The sequence below is a fragment of the Hylobates moloch genome, unplaced genomic scaffold, assembly GCF_009828535.3.
Source record: "Hylobates moloch isolate HMO894 unplaced genomic scaffold, HMol_V3 SCAFFOLD_2, whole genome shotgun sequence".
Taxonomy (NCBI): Eukaryota; Metazoa; Chordata; class Mammalia; order Primates; family Hylobatidae; genus Hylobates; species Hylobates moloch.
Genome location: NW_026652277.1, coordinates 29,576,695 through 29,601,200, shown reverse-complemented (window position 1 = coordinate 29,601,200; position 24,506 = coordinate 29,576,695). Strand labels below are relative to the sequence as shown.

At 39.8% G+C, this 24,506-nt stretch overlaps 1 protein-coding gene across 7 annotated transcripts in view; it reads right to left on the bottom strand.

The window, feature by feature from the left end:
- SLC9B2 (solute carrier family 9 member B2) overlaps positions 1-22,761 on the bottom strand; it is a 60,821-nt gene extending 38,060 nt beyond the window's left edge. For 2 of the 7 annotated variants that reach the window (XM_032175963.2, XM_032176161.2), the window contains exons 1-3: positions 22,588-22,761; positions 6,735-6,866; positions 5,598-5,778 (exon numbers count right to left, since the gene is read on the bottom strand). In XM_032175963.2, the coding sequence (XP_032031854.1) occupies positions 5,598-5,778; positions 6,735-6,824 (271 nt within the window). In that variant the 5' untranslated portion in view covers positions 6,825-6,866; positions 22,588-22,761. Of the gene's footprint in view, positions 1-5,597; positions 5,779-6,734; positions 6,867-21,625; positions 22,381-22,587 lie in introns of those variants that run through there. The other 5 variants (XM_032175797.2, XM_058432538.1, XM_058432543.1 and 2 more) reach the window with 4 other exon arrangements.
- Between the last annotated feature and the right edge of the window lie 1,745 nt (positions 22,762-24,506).

Genomic DNA, 24,506 nt, shown 5'->3' with positions numbered 1-24,506 from the left:
TTGTCCAACTTTGTTGAAGCCTTACGTTGAATGAGTTTTCCCAGATGGGAAATGAATTTACTTCTACCATGTACTTAAAAGCTTCCCATCCGAGACCACCTGAAAATGTTTTTTGAAAATAGATATATTTTCAAATTGAATTTTTTCTGTGCAATTGGAGACAAATCAGGATGAAGTTAACCATTTTTATTGGAGACCCCATACCTGCCCCAGCCAGCAACTACAGTTTAGACAGGTTTAGTCACAGGCCCCATCTGCAGAACAGGTTTACGTCAAATTTGGCATCACACTGGGTTTCAACTTTATGTGGGTGAAGGAGAATGCTTTTTCCTGTTAGACTTCTCCCAACCTGGGCAGGCTCTAGCTTAGCCTTCTGTGCTCGCAGCACTCTCAAAATCAATCTCAAGTTTCCTGAGGTGGATCTAGAACTAGAAATACCATTTGACCCAGCCATCCCATTACTGGGTATATACCCAAAGGATTATAAAACATGCTGCTATAAAGACACATGCACACGTACGTTTATTGCGGCACTATTCACAATAGCAAAGACTTGGAACCAACCCAAATGTCCAACAATGATAGACTGGGTTAAGAAAATGTGGCACATAAACACCATGGAATACTATGCAGCCATAAAAAATGATGAGTTCATGTCCTTTGTAGGGACATGGATGAAGCTGGAAACCATCATTCTCAGCAAACTATCGCAAGGACAAAAAACCAAACACTGCATATTCTCACTCACAGGTGGGAATTGAACGATGAGAACACATGGACACAGGAAGGGGACCATCACACACCGGGGCCTGTTGTGGGGTGGCGGGAGGAGGGAGGGACAGCATTAGGAGATATACCTGATGTTAAATGACGAGTTAATGGGTGCAGCACACCAACATGGCACATGTATACATATGTAACAAACCTGGACATTGTGCACACATACCCTAAAACTTAAAGTATAATAATAATAATAAAAAAAAAGTTCCCTGAGGTTTGGTAGAAACCTCCAGGGTGGGGCCACCTTGAATGCTTACTGACCTCTGCTACTTACACTTTGGTTTTGGTGTCTGATGATTCCTTGTTTTCTGCCAGATCATTTCAAAAGACTTAAAATATTTTTTCAGATGATGTCCTTGGTTTGTGACAAGATTGTTCATTGAGTCTTGTCTACCATACTGCCAGAGACTGAATTCAATGTCCCTTTTTCTAAACCCTCACAGAATTGTTCCAGATTTTCTAGGCTTATGACACTACTGCAGTGGAATACCTAAGGGACTTTCAGTATTTTCCAATTAGCTACAAGGGTTGAAATTTCTATGCGATATCAGAGGTAGAATGGGAAAGCAGGATTTGCCAGCTATTATACTAAATTATACTTTATCATAGCATAAACCCAAGCTAATATTAAATTCAGCAAGGTAGAATTAAGTGTTTTCTCTTTTCGGCTGGGCACAGTGGCTCACGCCTGTAATCCCAGCACTTTGGGAGGCCGAGGCAGGCGGATCACGAGGTCAGGAGTTCGAGACCAGCCTGACCAACATGGTGAAACCCCGTCTCTAGTAAATACAAAAATTAGCCGGGCATGGTGGCACGTGCCTGTAATCCCAGCTATTCAGGAGGCTGAAGAAGGAGAATCACTTGAACCCAGGAGGTGGAGCTTGCAGTGAGCCGAGATTGAGCCATTGCACTCCAGCCTGGGCAACAGAGCGAGACTCCATCTCAAAAAAAAAAAAAAGAGATTTTTCTACTTCAAGACTATTAAAAAAATCTCTAACTCTCTTTCCCTGTGCTTTACTTGAAATACGGTTGTAAATACATAGCAAATGGTATGTCTATAAGGTTTCTCTAAATCATGTTTAAATCAGTTAACAATTTACTTCTCATTTACGATTATGGAAAACCACAAATTTTCACATGTAAGATTTCCTTTTTTTATTTTTATTTTTTGAGACAGTTTCACTCTTGTCACCCAGGCTGCAGTGCAATGGCACAATCTCAGCTCACTGCAACCTCTGCCTCCTGGGTTCAAGTGATTCTCCTGTCTCAGCCTCCTAAGTAGCTGCAATTACAGGCACCAGCCACCATGCATGGCAAATTTTTTGCATTTTTAGTGGAGATGAGGTTTCACTATGTTGGCCAGGCTGGTCTTGAACTCCTGACCTCGTGATCCACCTGCCTTGGCCTCCCAAAGTGCTGGGATTACAGGCATGAACCACTGCACCCAGCCTACTTTTTAAGAAGAATACTGATATATACTGCATAGGCACAGGAAAAAATATAGGACAAAAGTCGTCTTGTAAACCTCTGGAACAGAAGAACAGAAAAATAAGCGATGAGATGTTTATCTACCATGAACCTCATTTTTCAGGCTGCTTTATGAACGATTATACATTTTTTAAAAAGTGTCCCAAAATTACATTATTCATTTTTACTCTTTCCTTATGTCAGTCCATATCTGTTTCATTGTAAACGTCTTAACTATAAGTAGGCCACATTTTGAATAATAAAAGTTTAAAAAAATAATAAAAAGAACAGAAAGGGTATTCAATTATCTGTGATCTTATCAGCTAGTGTATATTTTTGGATTCTGGTTTTCTGTACATGTTCTAAGTTTGAGATTTTCTTCCATGCTTAGTTAAGTAACCTGACTTGGTTTCATTAAAAACACATCTAGAGCCTAAAGTATAATATATTATGCTTGGTTTTCATTGTCCCAGATGATAATGGTAAAGACGTCTTTCAGAGCCCACAAAGTATAACTATGGAATTGATTCTCATTTTTCAGTAAACATATGTAGGCATCCATATATTTACTTCAATGATGCTATTATTCCTCAACACAATTTTTGAAATTGTCTTTAAATTTTCCTTAAAAGGCAAATTTAGTAAGACATAAAACTATGAAAACTGTTAGAAAAAAAACATAAGAAAAAAGCTCCATGACACTGGTCTGAGCAATAACTTTTTGGATATGACTGCAAAAATATAGGCAACAACAGCAAAAACAGACAAACCAGATTATACCAAACTAAAAAGCTTTTGCACAGTAAACAATCCACGGAGTGAAGAGACAACCTACAGAATGGGAGAGAGCAGTTGCAAACTACGTACCTGGCAAGGAGTTAATGTCCAGAATATAAAAGGAACTCAAAAAACTCAATAGCAGGGAAACAAATAATCCAATTTAAAATGGGCAAAGGACCTGAATTTTTCAAAAGAAGACATATAAATGGCCAACAGGTATAGGAAAAAATGTTCAACATTTCACCTCATGCCTGTCAGGATGGCTCTTATCAAAAAGACAAAAGATAACAAGGGGTTGGCAAGGATGTAGAGAAAAGGCAACTCTGTGCACTATGGGTGGGAATGTAAATTAATACCACTATTATGCAAAATGGTATGGAGAGTCCTCAAAAAAGTAAAAATAGTACTACCATATGATCCGGCAATCCCATGACTGGGTATGTATCCAAAGGAAATGAAATCAGTATGTTGAAGAGATTTCTGCACTCCCATGTTTATTGCAGTAGTATTCACAACAGCCAAGATATGGAATCAACCTAAGTGTCCAACAATGAATGACTGGATTAAGAAAATATGGTGTATATACACAATGATATGCTTTTCAGCCATAAAAAAGAATGAAATCCTGTCATTTGCAACAACATGGATGAACCTGGAGGACATTATGCTAAGAGAAATAAGCCAGGCACAGAAAGACAAATACTGCATGTTCTCCCTCATATGTAGAATCTAAAAAAGTTGTTCATATGGAAGTAGTAAATAGAACAGTGATTACCAGGGACTGGGGAGGGGAGGAGCTTGGGGTTATGGGGAGAGAGTGGTCAACAGGTAAAAAGTGATAGTTAGATAGGAAGAGTAGTTCGTTCTGTACCACAGCAACGTGACTATAGTCAGGAATAAGGCATTGCATACTTCAAAACAGAAGATTTTCTATGTTCTCACCACGAAGAAACGATAAATGCTTCAGGTGTTAGATATGCTAATTAGCTAGATTTGATCATTATACAATATATACATGTATTGAAACATCATATTGTACCCCACAAATATGTACAAATATGTGTCAAAAATAAAAATAAATAAATAATGCTGATGAATGGACGTTTATGTTTTTGAACAGTTCTTTTTATATTTTGATGTTAAAATTATCTTTATCTTTTGAAAATATGATTTATAAAAGTGAAAATTCTGGACAGATTCCAGGCATTTAAAAGTTGGCCGGTTAAAACTAGTTTTGCCAGGTGCAGTGGTATATATCTGTAACAAGCTACTTGGGAAGCTGAGGTGGGAGGATCCCTTGAGCCCAGGAGTTCAAGACCAGGCTGGGCAACATAACAAGATCCTGTCTCCAGGAAAAAAAAGTTGGGTAGGGGAGGTGAAAGTGGCAGGAAGACCATGACCAATGCCTTGACATGTAATTTTCTCTAGACTTTAAATCTGAAGATCCATGAAAAAAAAAATGTACACACACACACACACACACACACACACACACACACACACACATATATAACTCAAGTATATTGGGTGATATATATTGGGTTGTTGGTCACAGGATACAAAATTTCAGTTAGACAGGAGGAATAAGTTTAAGAGGTCCATTGTACAACATGAAGACTATAGTTAATAAATATATTGTATTCTTGAAAAATGCTAAGAGTGAATGTATTGTGTTCTCACCACAAAAAATGATAGCTATGTGAGGTAATACATATGTTAATTAGCTAAAATTAGTCATTCCAGTATGTATACATACTTCAAAACATCATGTTGCACATAGTAAATACATACAATTTTATCTATCAATGTAAAAAATAAAATCAATTTTAACTCTCAATAAAAGAATATTGTCTTCTTAAAAAAGCCTAATTTGCCTTTATAGATAATTTTCAAATCTCTTCTTTTTTCTACTTTATCACATATCCCCCCAGCATACACAGCACAGACACAAATATGCACACAATTCATTTCTGAAGAAAAATAGGGCATAAATGAATCTGAACTTCCATATATTTATCAAATTGATAGCAGAATAACCTTTGGCTTCCTCCAAAGACCAAATCCATTCCTGAAAGACAAATATATTACAAGCCTAAAAATTTTCACAATAGTGCTGAGATAAACTCCCAAAGAAAAATCCCCCAAATGTCTTATGTAACAGCAACTCTACTAAAATAAGCTGAATTGCAAACCAATATTCTTACTTATAAAGTAATAGGATTCATCTGGAAGTATAAATGGGGCTGTGTTTGCTAAAATATTACTTGCATTACATAACAGTAATAACAACAAACATTTATGTAGTGTTTTAGATAGTCCTAAAGTAATCCTGTGAAATTACTCAGACCACAGTGATCCTGAAAGCCAAGGTGAAGACAGTGGAGCCCTGTTAGTCCAGGTCCTTCCCTTGAATGTGTGGAGCAGAGCCGCCCATGTGTGTGAATTGTTCACCAACTAGTTTTTATGTGTGGAAGAAGTGAACTTCTTTTTGTCCTTTCAACCATATTATTTAGTAATCTGTCATTGTAACAACTTCATCTTTTGCCGTCTCTTTCTGAATTCATCCTTACCATTTGTTATGACCCTGTCCAGTAAACCATGTGGAGGGCAAGCCAACATTTGTCTCAGCCTTTGTACGTGATTTGCTTCAGTTGGTGTTTCTTGTAGCTTTTTTTCACTGCTTTTCAAAAGAATACTTCCTTCTGTTGGTTCATTTGCATCTATACCTTTGAGCTTCATAACTGTCTCCTCCTGTATTTAAAGTAATTAAAAATCCTTAAAACTGTATATATTTTACACATTTTTATAGGTACTGCATCATCACCTTACAAATCAAATTTCTATGACTAGAATCAAGGATAACACTTTGTAGGAAAAACACACAGCTTTATTACTAGCTAATCAGCTTGAAACAAGAATTATGCTAGGAGTATTTAGCACAGTCACTATTTTTAGTACAGGTTGAGTATCACTAATCTGGAAGTCTAAAATCTGAAATGCTTCAAAATCTGAAACTTTTTGAGCACTGACATGACACACAAGTGAAAAATTCCACACCTAAAGTCACATGACAGATAATAGTCAAATGCAACTTTGTTTCATGTACAAATTATTTAAAATATTGTATAAAATTACCTTCGGATTACCTGTATAAATATGAAACATAAATAAATTTCCTGTTTAGACTTGGGTTCCATCTGCAAGATACCTCATTAGGTGCATGCAAATGTTAAAAAAAATAAAAAATCCAAGACACTTATGGTCCCAAGCATTTCATATAAGGGATATTCAACCTGTATTATAAATGCTTGGGTCACATAACATTTTATTATATTTTGTAATACTGGGTTTTAAAATAAGTATATTTAAGATAAAATTCAGGGCAATAATTGGCACATATACCAAAGTGGTTTAGAAAAAGATAACTATCTGTAATGAAAACCACTTCACATTCATTAATCTACTTGAATTTAAACAATAAAAAGAAAGGAAGAAATCAAAACCATTCTAGAGATGAGGTCAGAGACACAAAGCGTTTCATAGGCTCTCCATTTTTCTAGCCACAGATAGGGTCAGCTGGCAATGACGTTAGCTGGGAAAACTGGTAGTCACACCTGCCTTGGATTGTGTGAGTTTGGGGATAGGAGAATTGGTAAATGAGTGGTAGAATATGAAGAAAACACAATTCTATCACAGCTTAGATTTACCTGGGTTTCTTGATGCATGGAGGGCATGTGATTCATTCCTGTGGATGGTTCTGAATCTTCATATGTAATTCTTTTATCTTCATCCCCCATTATTTATAATTAAGAAGATGACACAGGGAAGAGGAACGAGATCTGTTTTGAAAGAGTATAGATATAGAGCAGTAATTTGAAAGTCTTTTGATTTCAAGGACTTTGGATTGTACTTATTTTTTCCCTAAGAATTCCGAATGGCTAAACTATTTGAAATTAGACTATTCTTAATTTTCAATGGCTGGTTTTTTTTTTTTTTTTTTGCTTGATTCTAGTATATTATCATCATTCTTATCTACCTTTTTATTTTTCTTGAAAAAGCCTTTGTTGACCCATCCCATTTTTATGATTTCTTTCCCACACTATTTTTTGAGTTAAACTTAAAAACAATCCAAGCAATATCAGTGTTAAACTGTCCTCTCTCATGGGCCAACTGGACGAAGCAGGAAGGCTCCAGGTAACTTTCCAATGTTGATATGAGGAATGAGTCACTAAACGGAAATCTCTGGATTCCATCCTTTTCGGAGAATCTAGAGTCACTAACTCCTGCCTGGTTCTTATTTCTAAATTAAAGTTTAAAAATACAGCACAATTGACTGAGTAGCCACAATGTCTCAGACACTATGATAAGTGCTATGGTAGTCACTTTTTAGTCATTGTGGGCAATTCAAAAATTACCAAAACATATTGTTTGTTTTCCATTGACTTATCATATACCAGGAAAAATAAATTTATACCAAATAACTAAGAAAACCTGTAAGACTACTGATTGGCTCAATAAACACTCACTTCAACCCATTCTCCCTTGGCTTTCCATGCTATACAGGCTACAAGGCAAATACAGTACTCCAGTTCCTAGCCACTTCTGCAGGTAGAGGTGGCCGTATGTCACAGTTCTACATATGAGATTTAGGTGGGAGTTTTGGGGGAGGCCTTTAGAGGATAATACTTTGTACTCTTTGTCCTCTAACATTTCCCTTTCTCCTTCCTAGAATGTAGATACAGTGCCTGGAAGGGCAGCAGACATCTTTCAAGCATGAGAATAAAAGCCCTCTACTTAGGATAGTAGATAAGTAAGATAGGAGAAGCTGGTTCCTTGACGACATCTTCCAGTTGCTCCATCAGCCTTGGACGCCAAGCATTGGGGTAACTGTTTAAACCACCATTAATCAAGTTTTTTCTTCTTTTTTAACTAGTAAGGAAACTTACTCCTAATGCAACAAGTACAATGAGTATCTTGATAGAGGTACACACTACAAACTTGTGGTAGAATCAAAGAGAAAATTATGTAAGAGAAGGGAAAATCTAATTCAACACATATCAAAGTGCCTAATGTGTTCCAGGCACTATGCTAGACATAAAGACAAGGATGAATTAGACAGGACCCCTCCCTCAAGGAATCATTTTCTCTGTTCAATGAAGTGCCAAGAAATTTGCATTTAAAATTTCAAAGAACATCATAATCTTTTCACCACCACCACCCCCATTTTTCCTACTTACAAAACACAATGGTAACCAGAGTGCCATCTCAAAAAAACCTTTAGTTTGTTTTTCATTATATACAATTTATAATAAATACGTTTATATAATGATATATACATATGTGTATATATGTTTGTATATATAATTTTTTAAATTAAAAAACTTATTTCAAAATTTAGACTGATAATAAAAAAGTCACTTGACCAGAAAATGTTAGACTCAGAGAACACTTGTCTTAAAGGCATGGAGACATGAAAGCCAGTGGTGTGTGAGGGGAAACTGCTGGAGCTTGTGGCAGGAGGCTGACAGTAATGAGAGATGAGGTTAAAGAGTTAGGATACCGTATCTCAAACCACAGCACTTGGCCTTTACCTTCTGAAGTGAATGACCCCAAATATGGTAACTGACAAGATGGGCTGGGTTCGGATTTGGATAAGCCTGAGTTTGAAGTCCATCTATACCAAATTGCTTAACCTCTTTGTGATTAATTTCTTATTTATGAAATGGAGACAAGAATAGTTCTAACTATGCACAGTTGGCATTCAATAGTGTTGGTTATTGCTAACCATGCATATTCCTTCTTCCTGATTATCATAAGAAGAATCTTTAAGAATCATTTTGCTTTCCCTATTAAGCAAGAAAAAGTCACCTCAACCTTGAAGAATTTACTACTTAATCCCATAGATTTTATTTGGTCATGATTTTTCATCTGTTTTTGAGGCCCACTTCTTGATCAGGTGGATGTAACATTCATTTCTTCACCTTTCTCATTAGGAGAATTACATGGAAATTCTTTGGCAGTACCACTAGAATTACCTCTTTCATCAAATTCTCAAAATCAGCCAATTCCACCACTTACAAAAATTATTTTTAAATAGTCATGAATTAGAAATTATTATTTTTAGTAGACAAAAACTATTGGTTAAAATGAAGCCTTTGCGAGCAAGTTTTATCAATGTTATTATGGGGTCCTTTTAAATATAAACAATCACAACTTGGCATGTTATGCCATCTGTGGGAATTTATATAATTTTACATTCCAGAAAAGTTCCCTATTCTCCAATACTCTCAACCATAAATACCAAAGTACTTATACATGATCAGAAAGGTACTGCAGAAATAAAGGGTAAAATGAAATACAAGTCTTTTAATAAGCCCAGTAAGAGATCTTACAATGAGTCACCTGTATTTGTTTGCTGTCTGCTGTGTTTCCATTTCTAAAAGACCATTTAAAACGCATGTCTCATTTCAGGAACCCACTTAAATTTAGGAAAATTTCAAACATGTTAGCTTTACTTAAAGTGACCATGTTCATGGTATTTATTATTCATAGTCATCGGGTCTTGAAATTACAAAAATGACCTTTGAAGGGCCATAAAAAATGTCATGAAATGCTTATTAGAAAGTTTATTCTCCTTACTCATAGAGAGGTTCTTAAGGACTCACGCAGAGCCCATTAACCCTTATTTTGTTTGGTTTGTTTGTCTGATTTTTGAGATGAAGTCTCCCTCTGTTGCCCAGGCTAGAGTGTAGTGGCATGATCCCAGCTCACTGAAACCTCTGCCTCCTGGGTTCAAGAGACTCTCCTGCCTCAGCCTTCTGAGTAGCTGGGATTACAGGTGCCCGCCACCTCGCCTGGCTAATTTTTTGTATTTTTAGTAGAGATGGGGTTTCGCCATGTCAGCAAGGCTGGTCTCCAACTCCTGACCTCAGTGATCCACCTGCCTAGGCCTCCCAAAACGCTGGGATTACAGGCGTGAGCCACCATGCCCGGCCCTTATTTTGAAAACAATTCTAATGACTTTGCTCCTTTCTTTTTCAAACCCTCAGAAGATTAGGTGTTAAATATTAAAATTCAGGAAGAGAGTGCTGTGATAGAGGCAAACTGAGAGCAGCATTAGTGACAAGTGATGACAGTGAAAGAGATGAAAAGGACAGCAATCTAAGAGTCATTTATAGTGGGGGCGACAGAGCAAGACTCTGTATAAAAAAATAAAAAAGAAAAAAGTTTCTTAACCTTTTCTCCCCACTTGAAAGAACTGTCCTTAAAAGATCAAGAATATAAGCAATTTGGTATATGTACCTGTTAAGAAGGAAACAGAAAAAAAAATCCTTTAACAGCAGTTGCCTTTGGGAAGGGAAATGGAAGAGAAGTGGCTGGACTTTCACTTTTATTTTCTACATTATTCAGATTTAATAGGATTTTCTTATGTAATTTAATATACATATATATATATATTTTTGTTTTGTTTTGTTTTGTTTTTTGAGATGGATTCTCGCTCTGTCACCCAGGCTGGAGTTCAGTGGCATGATCTTGGCTCACTGCAACCTCCGCCTCCTGGGTTCAAGTGATTCTCCTGACTCGGCCTCCTGAGTAGCTAGGACTAGAGGCATGCGCCACCATGCCTGGCTAATTTTTGTATTTTTTTTTTTTTAGACGGAGTCTCACTCTGTCACTAGGCTGAAGTGCAATGGCACGATCTCAGCTCACTGCAACCTCCACCTCCCGGGTTCAAGTGATTCTCCTGCTTCAGCCTCCCGAGTAGCTGGGACTACAGGTGCGTGCCACCATCCCTGGCTAAGTTTTGTATTTTTAGTAGAGACGGGGTTTCACCATGTTGGCCAGGATGGTCTCGATCTCTTGACCTCATGATCCACCCGCCTTGGCCTCCCAAAGTGTTGGGATTACAGGCGTGAGCCACAGCGCCTGGCTAATTTTTGTATTTTTAATAGGGATGGCTTTCACTATGTTGGCCAGAATGGTCTCAAACTCCTGACCTCAAGTGATCCACCGGCCTTGGCCTCCTAAAGTGCTGGGATTAGAGATGTGAGCCACCCTGCCTGGCCCTAATTTTAAATACATTTAAAAATAATCTACGCAATTCCTAAAGCTTTAGAGAAAAGAAAATGGTACCACATTTCTTGGTAATATTTTTCATAGATACAGTCTGGTGGTTTGATTTGAGGTAACTTAATTCCACCTGCCACAATTTAAAATCATTTTTTGTAGTTGTGATTTTTCAAAGAAGATGAGTAACTGCCCAGAATCACCAACAGCAGTGGTTTTCAAAATTTTCAAGTTTGGTTTTCATGTTTTTTTTTTTTGAGGCGGAGTTTCGCTCTTTTGCCCAGGCTGGAGTGCAGTGGCGAGATCTCAGCTCACTGCAACCTCCGCCTTCCGGTTTCAAGCTATTCTCCTGCCTCAGCCTCCCGAGTAGCTGGGATTACAGGTGCCGGCCACCATGCCCAGCTAATTTTTCTATTTTTAGTAGAGACGGGGTTTCACCATGTTGGCCAGGCTGGTCTCAAACTCCTGACCTCGTGATCTGCCCGCCTTGGCCTCCCAAAGTGCTGGGATTACAGGCGTGAGCCACCGCACCCGGCCCTGGTCTTCATATCTTTATGTCAAATATCTTTCATCAAAAGAAACCTAATCCTTAAATCCTACAAATGGAACGAATAAGGTGGTACTGCAGGAGCCCTGTCTACTCACCCCTGTTCCTTCTGGCAAGTGGAGCATACTTTGGAAACCACTTCTGTAAATATGTTTTCACATAGAGAGATATTTGTTAAATGTTCTCTTTTTCAAATTATCTTACTAATCTAAATGTTTACAAGTACTTTCTGTAATATTCCAGAAGAAATAAAGGAACTATCAACTTGCAAATGTCCGTAGGCTCTCAGTCAAGTAAAATAGACTTACTGCTATCATTTCAGTTACTGCTAAAAGATACGGATAAAGACTTTTTATTCTTGCTATTTGCTGCCTGTGATTTGGATAGGCTGACATTTAAAGGAGTAATCTTATGGAGAATTTACATGTATTGCTTGCTATGGCTTGAATGTTTGTGTCCCTCCAAAATTCAGATTTTGGAATGTAACTGCCAAGGTGATGGTATTAAGAGGGAGGTACTTTGGGGAAGTGATTAAGTCACTAGCACTCAACCCTCATGAATGGGACTAGTGCTCTTATAAAAGAGGTCGAGGGGGGTGGAGCCAAGATGGCCGAATAGGAACAGCTCCGGTATCCAGCTCCCAGCCCCAGTGACACCGAAGACTGGTGATTTCTGCATTTCTGCTTGAGGTACCGGTTTCATCTCACTAGGGAGTGCCTAACAGTGGGTGCAGGACAGTTGGTGAAGCGCACTGTGCGCGAGCCGAAGCAGGGCGAGGCATTGCCTCACTCGGGAAGCGCAAGGGGTCAGGGAGTTCCCTTTCCTAGTCAAAGAAAGGGGAAACAGACGGCACCTGGAATATCGGGTCAGTCCCACCCCAATACTGCGCTTTTCCAACGGGCCTGGAAAACGGCACACTAGGAGATTGTGTCCCGCACCTGGCTCGGAGGGTCCTGTGCCCACGGAGTCTCGCTGATTGCTAGCACAGCAGTCTGAGATCAAGCTACAAGGCGGCAGCGAGGCTGGGGGAGGGGCGCCCGCCATTGCCCAGGCTTGCTTAGGTAAACAAAACAGCCAGGAAGCTTGAACTGGGTGGAGCCCACCACAGCTCAAGGAGGCCTGCCTGCCTCTGTAGGCTCCACCTCTGGGGGCAGGGCACAGACAAACAAAAACTCAGCAAGAACCTCCACAGACTTAAAGGTCCCTGTCTGACTGACAGCTTTGAAGAGAGTAGTGGTTCTCCCAGCACGCAGCTGGAGATCTGAGAACGGACAGACTGCCTCCTAAAGTGGGTCCCTCACCCCTGAGCAGCCTAACTGGGAGGCACCCCCCCAGTAGGGACAGACTGACACCTCATTCAACTGGGTACTCCTCTGAGACAAAACTTTCAGACGAACTATCAGACAGCTGAATTTGTGGTCTCACGAAAATCCGCTGTTCTGCAGCCACCGCTGCTGACACCCAGCCAAACAGGGTCTGGAGTGGACCTCTAGTAAACTCCAACAGACCTGCAGCTGAGGGTCCTGTCTGGTAGAAGGAAAACTAACAAACAGAAAGGACATCCACACCAAAAACTCACCTGTACATCACCATCATCGAAGACAAAAAGTAGATAAAACCACAAAGATGGGGAAAAAACAGAGCAGAAAAACTGGAAACTCTAAAAAACAGAGCACCTCTCCTCCTCCAAAGGAACGCAGTTCCTCACCAGCAACGGAACAAAGCTGGATGGAGGATGACTTTGATGAGTTGAGAGAAGAAGGCTTCAGACGATCAAACTACTCTGAGCTACGAGAGGAAATTCAAAACAATAGCAAAGAAGTTAAAAACTTTGAAAAAATATTAGAAGAATGGATAACTAGAATAACCAATGCAGAGAAGGGCTTAAAGGAGCTGAGGGAGCTGAAAGCCAAGTTTCGAGAACTACGTGAAGATTGCAGAAGCCTCAGTAGCAGATGCGATCAACTGGAAGAAGGGTATCACTGATGGAAGATGAAATGAATGAAATGAAGAGAGAAGGGAAGTTTAGAGAAAAAAGAATAAAAAGAAATGAACAAAGCCTCCAAGAAATTTGGGACTATGTGAAAAGACCAAACCTACGTCTGATTGGTGTACCTGAAAATGATGGGGAGAATGGAACCAAGTTGGAAAACACTCTGCAAGATATTATCCAGGAGAACTTCCCCAATCTAGCAAGGCAGGCCAGCATTCAGATTCAGGAAATACAGAGAACGCCACAAAGATACTCCTCGAGAAGGGCAACTCCAAGACACATAATTGTCAGATTCACCAAAGTTGAAATGAAGGAAAAAATGTTAAGGGCAGCCAGAGAGAAAGGTCGGGTTACCCACAAAGGGAAGCCCATCAGACTAACAGCTGATCTCTCAGCAGAAACTCTACAAGCCAGAAGAGAGTGGGGGCCGATATTCAACATTCTTAAAGAAAAGAATTTTCAACCCAGAATTTGCTATCCCGCCAAACTAAGCTTCATAAGTGAAGGAGAAATAAAATACTTTACAGACAAGCAAACGCTGAGTGATTTTGTCACCACCAGGCCTGCCCTAAAAGAGCTCCTGAAGGAAGCACTAAACATGGAAAGGAACAACCGGTACCAGCCACTGCAAAAACATGCCAAATTGTAAAGACCATCGATCCTAGGAAGAAACAATAGCAACTAACGAGCAAAATAACCAACTAACATCATAATGACAGGATCAGATTCACACATAACAATATTAACATTAAATGTAAATGGGCTAAATGCTCCAATCAAAAGACACAGACTGGCAAACTGGATAAGGAGTCAGGACCCATCAGTGTGCGGTATTCAGGAAACCCATCTCACGTGCAGAGACACACATAGGCTCAAAATAAAGGGATGGAGGAAGATCTATCAAGCAACTGGAAAACAAAAAAAGGCAGGGGTTGCAATCCTAGTCTCTGATAAAATAGACTTTAAACCAACAAAGATCAAAAGAGACAAAGAAGGCCATTACATAATGGTAAAGGGATCAATTCAACAAGAAGAGCTAACTATCCTAAATATATATGCACCCAACACAGGAGCACCCAGATTCATAAAGCAAGTCCTGAGTGACCTACAAAGGGACTTAAACTCCCACACAATAATAATGGGAGATTTTAACACCCCACTGTCAGCATTAGACAGATCAACGAGACAGAAAGTTAATAAGGATATCCAGGAATTGAACTCAGCTCTACATAAAGTGGACCTAATAGACATCTACAGAACTCTCCACCCCAAGTCAACAGAATATACATTTTTTTCAGCACCACACCACACCTATTCCAAAATTGACCACATAGTTGGAAGTAAAGCTCTCCTCAGCAAATGTAAAAGAACAGAAATTATAACAAACTGTCTCTCAGACCACAGTGCAATCAAACTAGAACTCAGGATTAAGAAACTCACTCAAAACCGCTCAACTACATGGAAACTGAACAACCTGCTCCTGAATGACTATTGGGTACATAATGAAATGAAGGCAGAAATAAAGATGTTCTTTGAAACCAACGAGAACAAAGATACAACATACCAGAATCTCTGGGACACATTCAAAGCAGTGTGTAGAGGGAAATTTATAGCACTAAATGCCCACAAGAGAAAGCAGGAAAGATCCAAAATTGACACCCTAACATCACAATTAAAAGAACTAGAAAAGCAAGAGCAAACACATTCAAAAGCTAGCAGAAGGCTAGAAATAACTAAAATCAGAGCAGAACTGAAGGAAATAGAGACACAAAAAACCCTTCAAAAAATTAATGAATCCAGGAGCTGGTTTTTTGAAAAGATCAACAAAATTGATGGACCGCTAGCAAGACTAATAAAGAAGAAAAGAGAGAAGAATCAAATAGATGCAATAAAAAACGAAAAAGGGGATATCACCACCGATCCCACAGAAATACAATCTACCATCAGAGAATACTACAAACACCTCTATGCAAATAAACTAGAAAATCTAGAAGAAATGGATAAATTCCTCGACAAATACACCCTCCCAAGACTAAACCAGGAAGAAGTTGAATCTCTGAATAGACCAATAACAGGTTCTGAAATTGTGGCAATAATCAATAGCTTACCAACCAAAAAGAGTCCAGGACCTGATGGATTCACAGCTGAATTCTACCAGAGGTACAAGGAGGAACTGGTACCATTCCTTCTGAAACTATTCCAATCGATAGAAAAAGAGGGAATCCTCCCTAACACATTTTATGAAGCCAGCATCATCCTGATACCAAAACCTGGCAGAGACATAACCAAAAAAGAGAATTTCAGACCAATATCCTTGATGAACATTGATGCAAAAATCCTCAATAAAATACTGGCAAACCGAATCCAGCAGCACATCAAAAAGCTTATCCACCATGATCAAGTGGGCTTCATCCCTGGGATGCAAGGCTGGTTCAACATATGCAAATCAATAAATGTAATCCAGCATATAAACAGAACCAAAGACAAAAACCACATGATTATCTCAATAGATGCAGAAAAGGCCTTTGACAAAATTCAACAACCCTTCATGCTAAAAACTCTCAATAAATTAGGTATTGATGAGACGTATCTCAAAATAATAAGAGCTATCTATGACAAACCCACAGCCAATATCATACTGAATGGGCAAAAACTGGAAGCATTCCCTCTGAAAACTGGCACAAGACAGGGATGCCCTCTCTCACCGCTCCTATTCAACATAGTGCTGGAAGTTCTGGCCAGAGCAATCAGGCAGGAGAAGGAAATAAAGGGTATTCAACTAGGAAAAGAGGAAGTCAAATTATCCCTGTTTGCAGATGACATGATTGTATATCTAGAAAACCCCATTGTCTCAGCCCAAAATCTCCTTAAGCTGATTAGCAACTTCAGCAAAGTCCCAGGATACAAAATTAATGTACAAAAATCACAAGCATTCTTGTACACCAATAACAGACAAACAGAGAGCCAAATCATGAGTGAACTCTCATTCACAATTGCTTCAAAGAGAATAAAATACCTAGGAATCCAACTTACAAGGGATGTGAAGGACCTCTTCAAGGAGAACTACAAACCACTGCTCAATGAAATAAAAGAGGATACAAACAAATGGAAGAACATTCCATGCTCATGGGTTGGAAGAATCAATATCGTGAAAATGGCCATACTGCCCAAGGTAATTTATAGATTCAATGCCATCCCCATCAAGCTACCAATGACTTTCTTCACAGAATTGGAAAAAACTACTTTAAAGTTCATATGGAACCAAAAAAGAGCCCGCATTGCCAAGTCAATCCTAAGCCAAAAGAACAAAGCTGGAGGCATCACGCTGCCTGACTTTAAACTATACTACAAGGCTACAGTAACCAAAACAGCGTGGTACTGGTACCACAACAGAGACATAGATCAATGGAACAGAACAGAGCCCTCAGAAATGATGCCGCATATCTACAACTATCTGATCTTTGACAAACCTGACAAAAACAGGAAATGGGGAAAGGATTCCCTATTTAATAAATGGTGCTGGGAAAACTGGCTAGCCATATGTAGAAAGCTGCAACTGGATCCCTTCCTTACACCTTATACAAAAATTAATTCAAGATGGATTAAAGACTTATATGTTAGACCTAAAACCATTAAAATCCTACAAGAAAACCTAGGCAATACCATTCAGGACATAGGCGTGGGCAAGGACTTCATGTCTAAAACACCAAAAGCAATGGCAACAAAAGCCAAAATCGACAAATGGGATCTCATTAAACTAAAGAGCTTCTGCACAGCAAAAGAAACTATCATCAGAGTGAACAGGCAACCTACAGAATGGGAGAAAATTTTTGCAACCTACTCATCTGACAAAGGGCTAATATCCAGAATCTACAATGAACTCAAACAAATTTACAAGAAAAAAACAAACAACCCCATCAAAAAGTGGGCAGAGGACATGAACAGACACTTCTGAAAAGAAGACATTTATGCAGCCAGAAAACACATGAAGAAATGCTCATCATCACTGGCCATCAGAGAAATGCAAATCAAAACCACAGTGAGATACCATCTCACACCAGTTAGAATGGCCATCATTAAAAAATCAGGAAACAACAGGTGCTGGAGAGGATGTGGAGAAATAGGAACACTTTTACACTGTTGGTGGGACTGTAAACTAGTTCAACCATTGTGGAAGTCAGTGTGGCGATTCCTCAGAGATCTCGAACTAGAAATACCATTTGACCCAGCCATCCCATTACTGGGTATATACCCAAAGGACTATAACTCATGCTGCTATAAAGACACATGCACACGTATGTTTATTGCAGCACTATTCACAATAGCAAAGAGTTGGAACCAACCCAAATGTCCAACAACGATAGACTGGATTAAGAAAATGTGGCACATATACACCATGGAATACTATGCAGCCATAAAAAATGATGAGTTCGTGTCCTTTGTAGGGACATGGATGAAACTGGAAAACATCATTCTCAGTAAACTATCGCAAGGACAAAAAACCAAACACCGCATGTTCTCACTCATAGGTGGGAATTGAACAATGAGAACTCATGGACACAGGAAGGGGAACATCACACTCCGGGGACTGTTGTGGGGTGGGGGGAGGGGGGAGGGACAGCATTAGGAGATACACCTAATGCTAAATGATGAGTTAATGGGTGCAGGAAATCAACATGGCACATGGATACATATGTAACAAACCTGCACATTGTGCACATGTACCCTAAAACCCTAAAGTATAATAAAAAAAATTATGGAAAAAAAAAAAAAAAAAAAGAGGTCGAAGGGAGCAGCCTAGTCCCTTTGGCTCTTTCCCTTCCACCATCTGAGAACACAGCATTAGTCTCTTCCTCCATGTGAAGAAGACATGGCAAGAAGGCACCATCTCGCAAGCAGAGATCAAGTGTGTAACAGACATCAAATCTAATTGGCACCTTGACCTAGGACTTCCCAGCCTCCAGAACTGTGAGAAATAAATTTGATTATTTATAAATTATTTAGTTTGTGGTATTTTGTTATAGTAACAAAAATGGACTAAGACATTGCTAGAGTACTCTGGGTTGTATTCATGCCTTTGAAAGAGCATCACTATGATTGTTCGATACTCTATAATGATCATAATAACAACAATCTCCTACCTTTGTGTTCATCCATTCATGTGTTGAATGTGTAGGTTCTGAGTCTCATATAGTATTTATACACAGAACATACAGAAACATTCCAGTTTCTGTATTTGCTTATCAACACTGATCTAATGCTTATTTCCCAAAAGGAGCCCTACCCAGCAACGAGGAATTCAGATCAGGCTCAGAGTAGGGCTTAACACTTTCTTAGACAATTAATTACTAAAATGACTAACAGTGTTTCCCTTAATGAGAACCACCTTATCTGAAAGACTTAGGCGTGTCAAATACATGGGGCCAAGTTACCAAAGGAAAACAATCGCTATTTTATTTGGTTAATTGATTTAGTAATTTCATTGACTCATGAAGGAAAACACTATATAATGAGATAAGAATAAAGGGAAATTACCCCTACATAAGGGACCTAGTACTTGCTTTCATTCTTTCTATTCTCTCTCCTCACCAAAGTGAAATATATTTACTAAAAGTTTAAAATATTATTTCTAGGCCCACTAAAATCAGAATCTACAGAGACTGAATCTACCCCAAGTGGGACAGACATGACTTACGGCCTGTCTAAATGCCAAGTGTTCAGGTGTGCCAGTGGGACCCTTCTCCAGCCCTAGGGATAAGTCATTATTGGTGTAAATCAATCTCTGTAACACCATTCCTCTTTGCCACTTATTGGCTGAGGACTGAGCATGATTCATTTCTTGCCATTGGAATTTGTAGGCAAGACTATTGGGGCACATTACGTAAGATTTTCCTTCTTAATAAAGACAGAGAGAGAGGAGGAAAATCCTCTCCTCTTTTTGTCTTTAAATGACCAGGTAAAGAGGCAAGGGAAGTTGGGATTGTGGATGGGTTTCTTGGGACAATTCTAGCAGCCATCATTCACCCATGAAGAAAAGTCAAGATTAGCTGAACACAGAAAGCAACCTAGAGCCCTGATATTATTGAGCTACTGAACAAATCCTGGATCTACCTACCTTCAAACATCTTCATGTATGAGCAAAGTACATCTGTATTTTTGAAGGGAGTTTTGGCTGAATATCCTGTTACTTGCAGCCAAAAGCATCCTAACCAATATAACAGGTGATTTTGTTGCAGAACCATCCCTGAGAAGCCCTGATGAACAGCGATGATGAGGAACCTCTGTCTTATAAACTTTAGTTTCTTTCTAGCTTCTTGATACAGTGCAAAATCATCATAGACAATGAATGATCAGAACACCGCCTTTGTATTGAAATTTCTCAAAAATGTCCAGAAAATAACATTTTAGAAAGTTAAAAATTAATGCCAAGGTTTTCACTGCTATTCTTTTAATCAATAGAAATTATTTGGATTGTAAGATTATGTATTTCTCCTCCTCTACCCTGAAGTTAAATTGTAATATTTGAATATTGAATTAAGAAAAGTTGGACTTATAAACATTTGGTTGTTTTCCAAATTTCCACTCATGAAACAAAACAACAACAATAAAATATCACTACTACTGCTGCCTGGAGTTTCATTTCTGCTTTTTCTACTTGAAGAAATTCAAAATCTAACTCAAATGTCACCTTCTCAGTATTTCCTAACTCCAACATTGACAAACTGTCTCCCTCGTTTTCCTCTCTGAGGATTCATTCATTCATTCAACAAACAAGAGCTATTAAGCTCTTGTTACGTCCCAGTCCTTGAGCTGAGGATTCAGAAGTGAACGGTCTTAAGTAGTTCCTATATTCAGGTCTTGTAATCTAGTTAGAGGATGATAAATGATTCCTAAGCAATCACAATGAAATATGGTTAAGTTTCAACTTTAGACACATAACAACGCCATCCCTTAACAAGTTTCATTTCCTTTTTTTTGAGATGGAGTCTTGCTCTGTCACCTAGGCTGGAGAGCAGTGGCACAATCTTGGCTCACTGCAACCTGTGCCTCCTGGGTTCACGCGATTCTCCTGCCTCAGCCTCCTGAATAGCTGGAATTACGGGCGTGCACCACCATGCCCAGCTAATTTTTATATTTTTAGTAGAGATGGGGTTTCACCATGTTGGCTAGGCTGGTCTCGAACTCCTGACCTCAGGTGATATGCCCACCTCGGCCTCCCAAAGCCTTAACAAGTTTCTATGGTGTGCTAGGCACAAGAGTAACAAAGATGACTAAGATGCAGTCTGCCCTTTCAGGGAGGGTCAGAGACTGATATGTGTTTACCAAAATCGTTTACTCTTCTGCCTGGGTCCATAGTACATTTCCAGTCTCACTTGCAGGTCAGTGTGGCATGTGACTGAAGTTTGGTCAATGGCATGTGGACATAAATAGTATGTGATTTCCAGTCCTCACCCATAAGAAACAATCCTCATGCAATCCTCTAGTAGCTTTTCTTTTTCTGTCTGTTGCCTGGAAACTAAGGACTCCAAGGTCTTAGGGGATGGCAAAGCCATAATGTAAAAGGAGTTTGGGTTCCTGAATAATTGAGTAGAAGGCCAACAGCTGAATACGTGAATAGACTTGACGTGAACGAGAAATAAGCCTGAATTATGTTTAGTTACTGAGATTTTTTACTTTATCTCTTACAGCAGCTACTGCTGTCTTAAGGTTATATTCTTCAGTCAATAGCATATGATGATTCTTAGCACCTCGAGGATGCTAACCCAGTCCACAAAGGCAACACCCTCTGGTTAATCTGAGAACTAAAATAAAAGCAAGCAAGAAAAACCCACGCCAACACCTGACAACAGTAAACAGACACGCGCCCGTCACCGGGTGTACAAACAGAAAAGGCTGGGCCCTCGCTCGCGTCTCCGGCCCAGCAGGCCTACAGGGTACCCGCCGCTGGCGCTGGGTTTATTTTTACCCTTAGTGTCTCTGAGGCCTCTCACCTGGCAGTCTCCGGCGAAGTCGACCAGGCTCCGTCTGAACGACTGGGAAAGGGGCTGTGGGGGAGGCGGCGGAGCCTGGTCTAGCCACCGCGCTCTGGGGTTCCCGATTCGCGCATCATCCCAGGCTGAGCCGGGAGGCTGCGTTGACTGCAGATAACCGGTCGCAGGGCGCAGCACCGCGTGTAGTCGGCCCCGCCATTCGCACATACACGCGGGGCGACTCCGCGCAGGGAGGTCCGACCCGTCGGCGCCGGTACAGGCTCCGGAGTAAGCGTGGGTTGGTCCGGGGCCCGCAGCGGCAGCCCCGTGTGCCCTCCGCTGGGTTTCAGGTCCGGCGGCGCGGGTGCAGAGCCGCGTGCGATGCCGGGTGCGCGTGGCTTTTCCCGGAAAGGTGGCGCCAGGCCGACTATGGGCCCACGTCCCGGCCTCGGAGCGGCACCGCGCGGCCTTTCAGCTGCTTATCCTCCCTGGGTGGGTCCGCAGGCTTCTGGGGCCAGGACCAGCGAGCTCCCGGGAAAGCTTCCCGGAAGGCTTACCCAGAGAGCGCGGACCCAGGCGCCGAGTCTTCCCGGAGATGACGAGACACCGCGCGAGGAGCACAGCTCAGGCTCCTCGGGACTCCGCGGCGCAGGCCGCGCAGCCCATTGCTTATTTTATCGTTCCTGAAACCAACCTCTAAGTTGTCTATCAGTCCTCCACCTTTTAGCTGTACCTCTTAGAAGTGTCTTCTCAGCTGCGGTGGGAAGATAGGATTCTTTCTTAAGGTGACCAATTAAATGGCGGGATAAAAGACTTGTTCTGCCCCCCTTTATCGCTTAACACCTGCCCTTCTTGTTGTATTTTAGATTTTTAACCCTTCTATCAGCAGTGTGATTCTATTTCATTTAATTCTCATTTTATGTTTGTGTCTTCCTTTTCTCTGGATTTCCTCTTGTGTGTGTGAAGACGCGCGCACCCCTTACCTGTTTTTCACTCCTGTAAGCAAGTGCCAATCTTAATCACCGCTTTTCAAGCAAGGGAGATTATCCTCAAATTTCTCCACCAGTCGGAAACGATTCATTCTTGTCTCTCAGGTCCTCTTTTGTTTCTGAAGCCTATTGGATAGGTTCCATCCAATACCCTTCTTCAGATCATCTGAAATAATTATTTTCCTAAACGAAACTCTTCCTCTCCTAAAGCTTGTAAAAATTTCTAGTGACATTCAGCTTCCTCTTACCACAGGAATGACATATATTTTTCCTTTTAGTCATATGTACTTCATTAATATATCACCTGATTTGATTAACATGACTTTGGAGAACACTGAATTTTTTGGCTAGATTTTACTTCGTTTTTATTGCTGATAGTGTTTATAAAAATGTTTTATAGTTTATGGTCAGCTCTGAGAAAGACTAACTCAGATCCTTTGTTAATATTGGAGCCCATTTTGTAGAATTCGTTGTGCATTTATTTAGAATTTATTTGTTCATAGCTATACATATATTATACATGTTCACCTGCTCACAGCATAAAGTATTTCATGACATACTTGTAAGAGTCAGTGTTCTATGAATTCACTAGAGAAGTTACAGCATTTTGATTATGATACACGAAAAGAAACCCAAGTCATTTAGCTTAACTCCTTAATTTCATAAACCAGAAAACTAAAATCCAAGGTAGGTTGGGTGACTTGGTCTAGATCACAAACCAAAGTTAGCCATAATTCAGTAGTGTAATGCCTGGTCCAAAACCTCATAGATAATCTTATAATCAATGGACTCTTTCGGAATGCTAGTCAAAATGTCCTTTTGTGTGAATTTTAATGTACCGTCGTCAACTGCATGATATTCTTCCCGATACACAAAGTGTTATCTTTTCATTGTCCATTTCAAAATTTTCCTTGTTAATATTAAAGTTCTAGGAAAAAAGGCTAAGAATAACTGCACATTTATTGAGTATCTCAGTGTGCATCATACCATTTGGTCATTTGAGGTTGCAACAAGTAAAAAACAAACATGAAACCCTTAAAATAAAAACAAAAAACTTTGCCCTGACAATGTTACAGAATTACCATCCATAAATTTACTTTTCTTGAAAAACTTATTTTCTTTAATTTCGCTTGTTTCCTGTTATATGATTTATATTTAAATTTACATTTATTTATCCAGAGACTATGTCCAAATTTTATGTCCTCTTTTCTGTTATCCTGTTTGGTGAAGAAATCTGTACTTAATTTAAAAAAGAAATCCCTCTAACTGACGATATTGTCAGTTAACTAACTATATATTTCTTAGGCCCATGTCAAGTATCATTGCTTATTTTAATAAAGATTGTTTAGTTAGACTAAGAAAATAGTAAATAATAAGGGATGGCATCCATTAAGTATAAACACTGGATTATTTTTCATAACATAACAGGTCAACAATATGGTTTTGAGGCTGAACTCCTTTACTCCTTTTACTGTAAGCTATTGAAGCCAAACTCCTTCCTACCTTTGTTCATTTATGATAGTGTAAAATTTTAAAATTAGGATCTACATACAGAACAACGCAGAATTATATAAAAATATTTGAATATTGAGGCCGGGCGTGGTGGCTCACGCCTGTAATCCCAGCACTTTGGGAGGCCGAGGTGGGTGGATCACGAGGTCAGGAGATTGAGACCATCCTGGTTAACACGGTGAAACCCCGTCTCTACTAAAAATACAAAAAATTAGCCGGGCGTGGTGGCGGACACCTGTAGTCCCAGCTACTCGGGAGGCTGAGGCAGGAGAATGGCGTGAACCCGGGAGGTGGAGCTTGCAGTGAGCCGAGATCGCGCCACTGCACTCCAGCCTGGGCGAAAGAGCGAGACTCCATCTCAAAAAAAAAAAATTTGAATATTGAAAAATAAAGTGGAAATT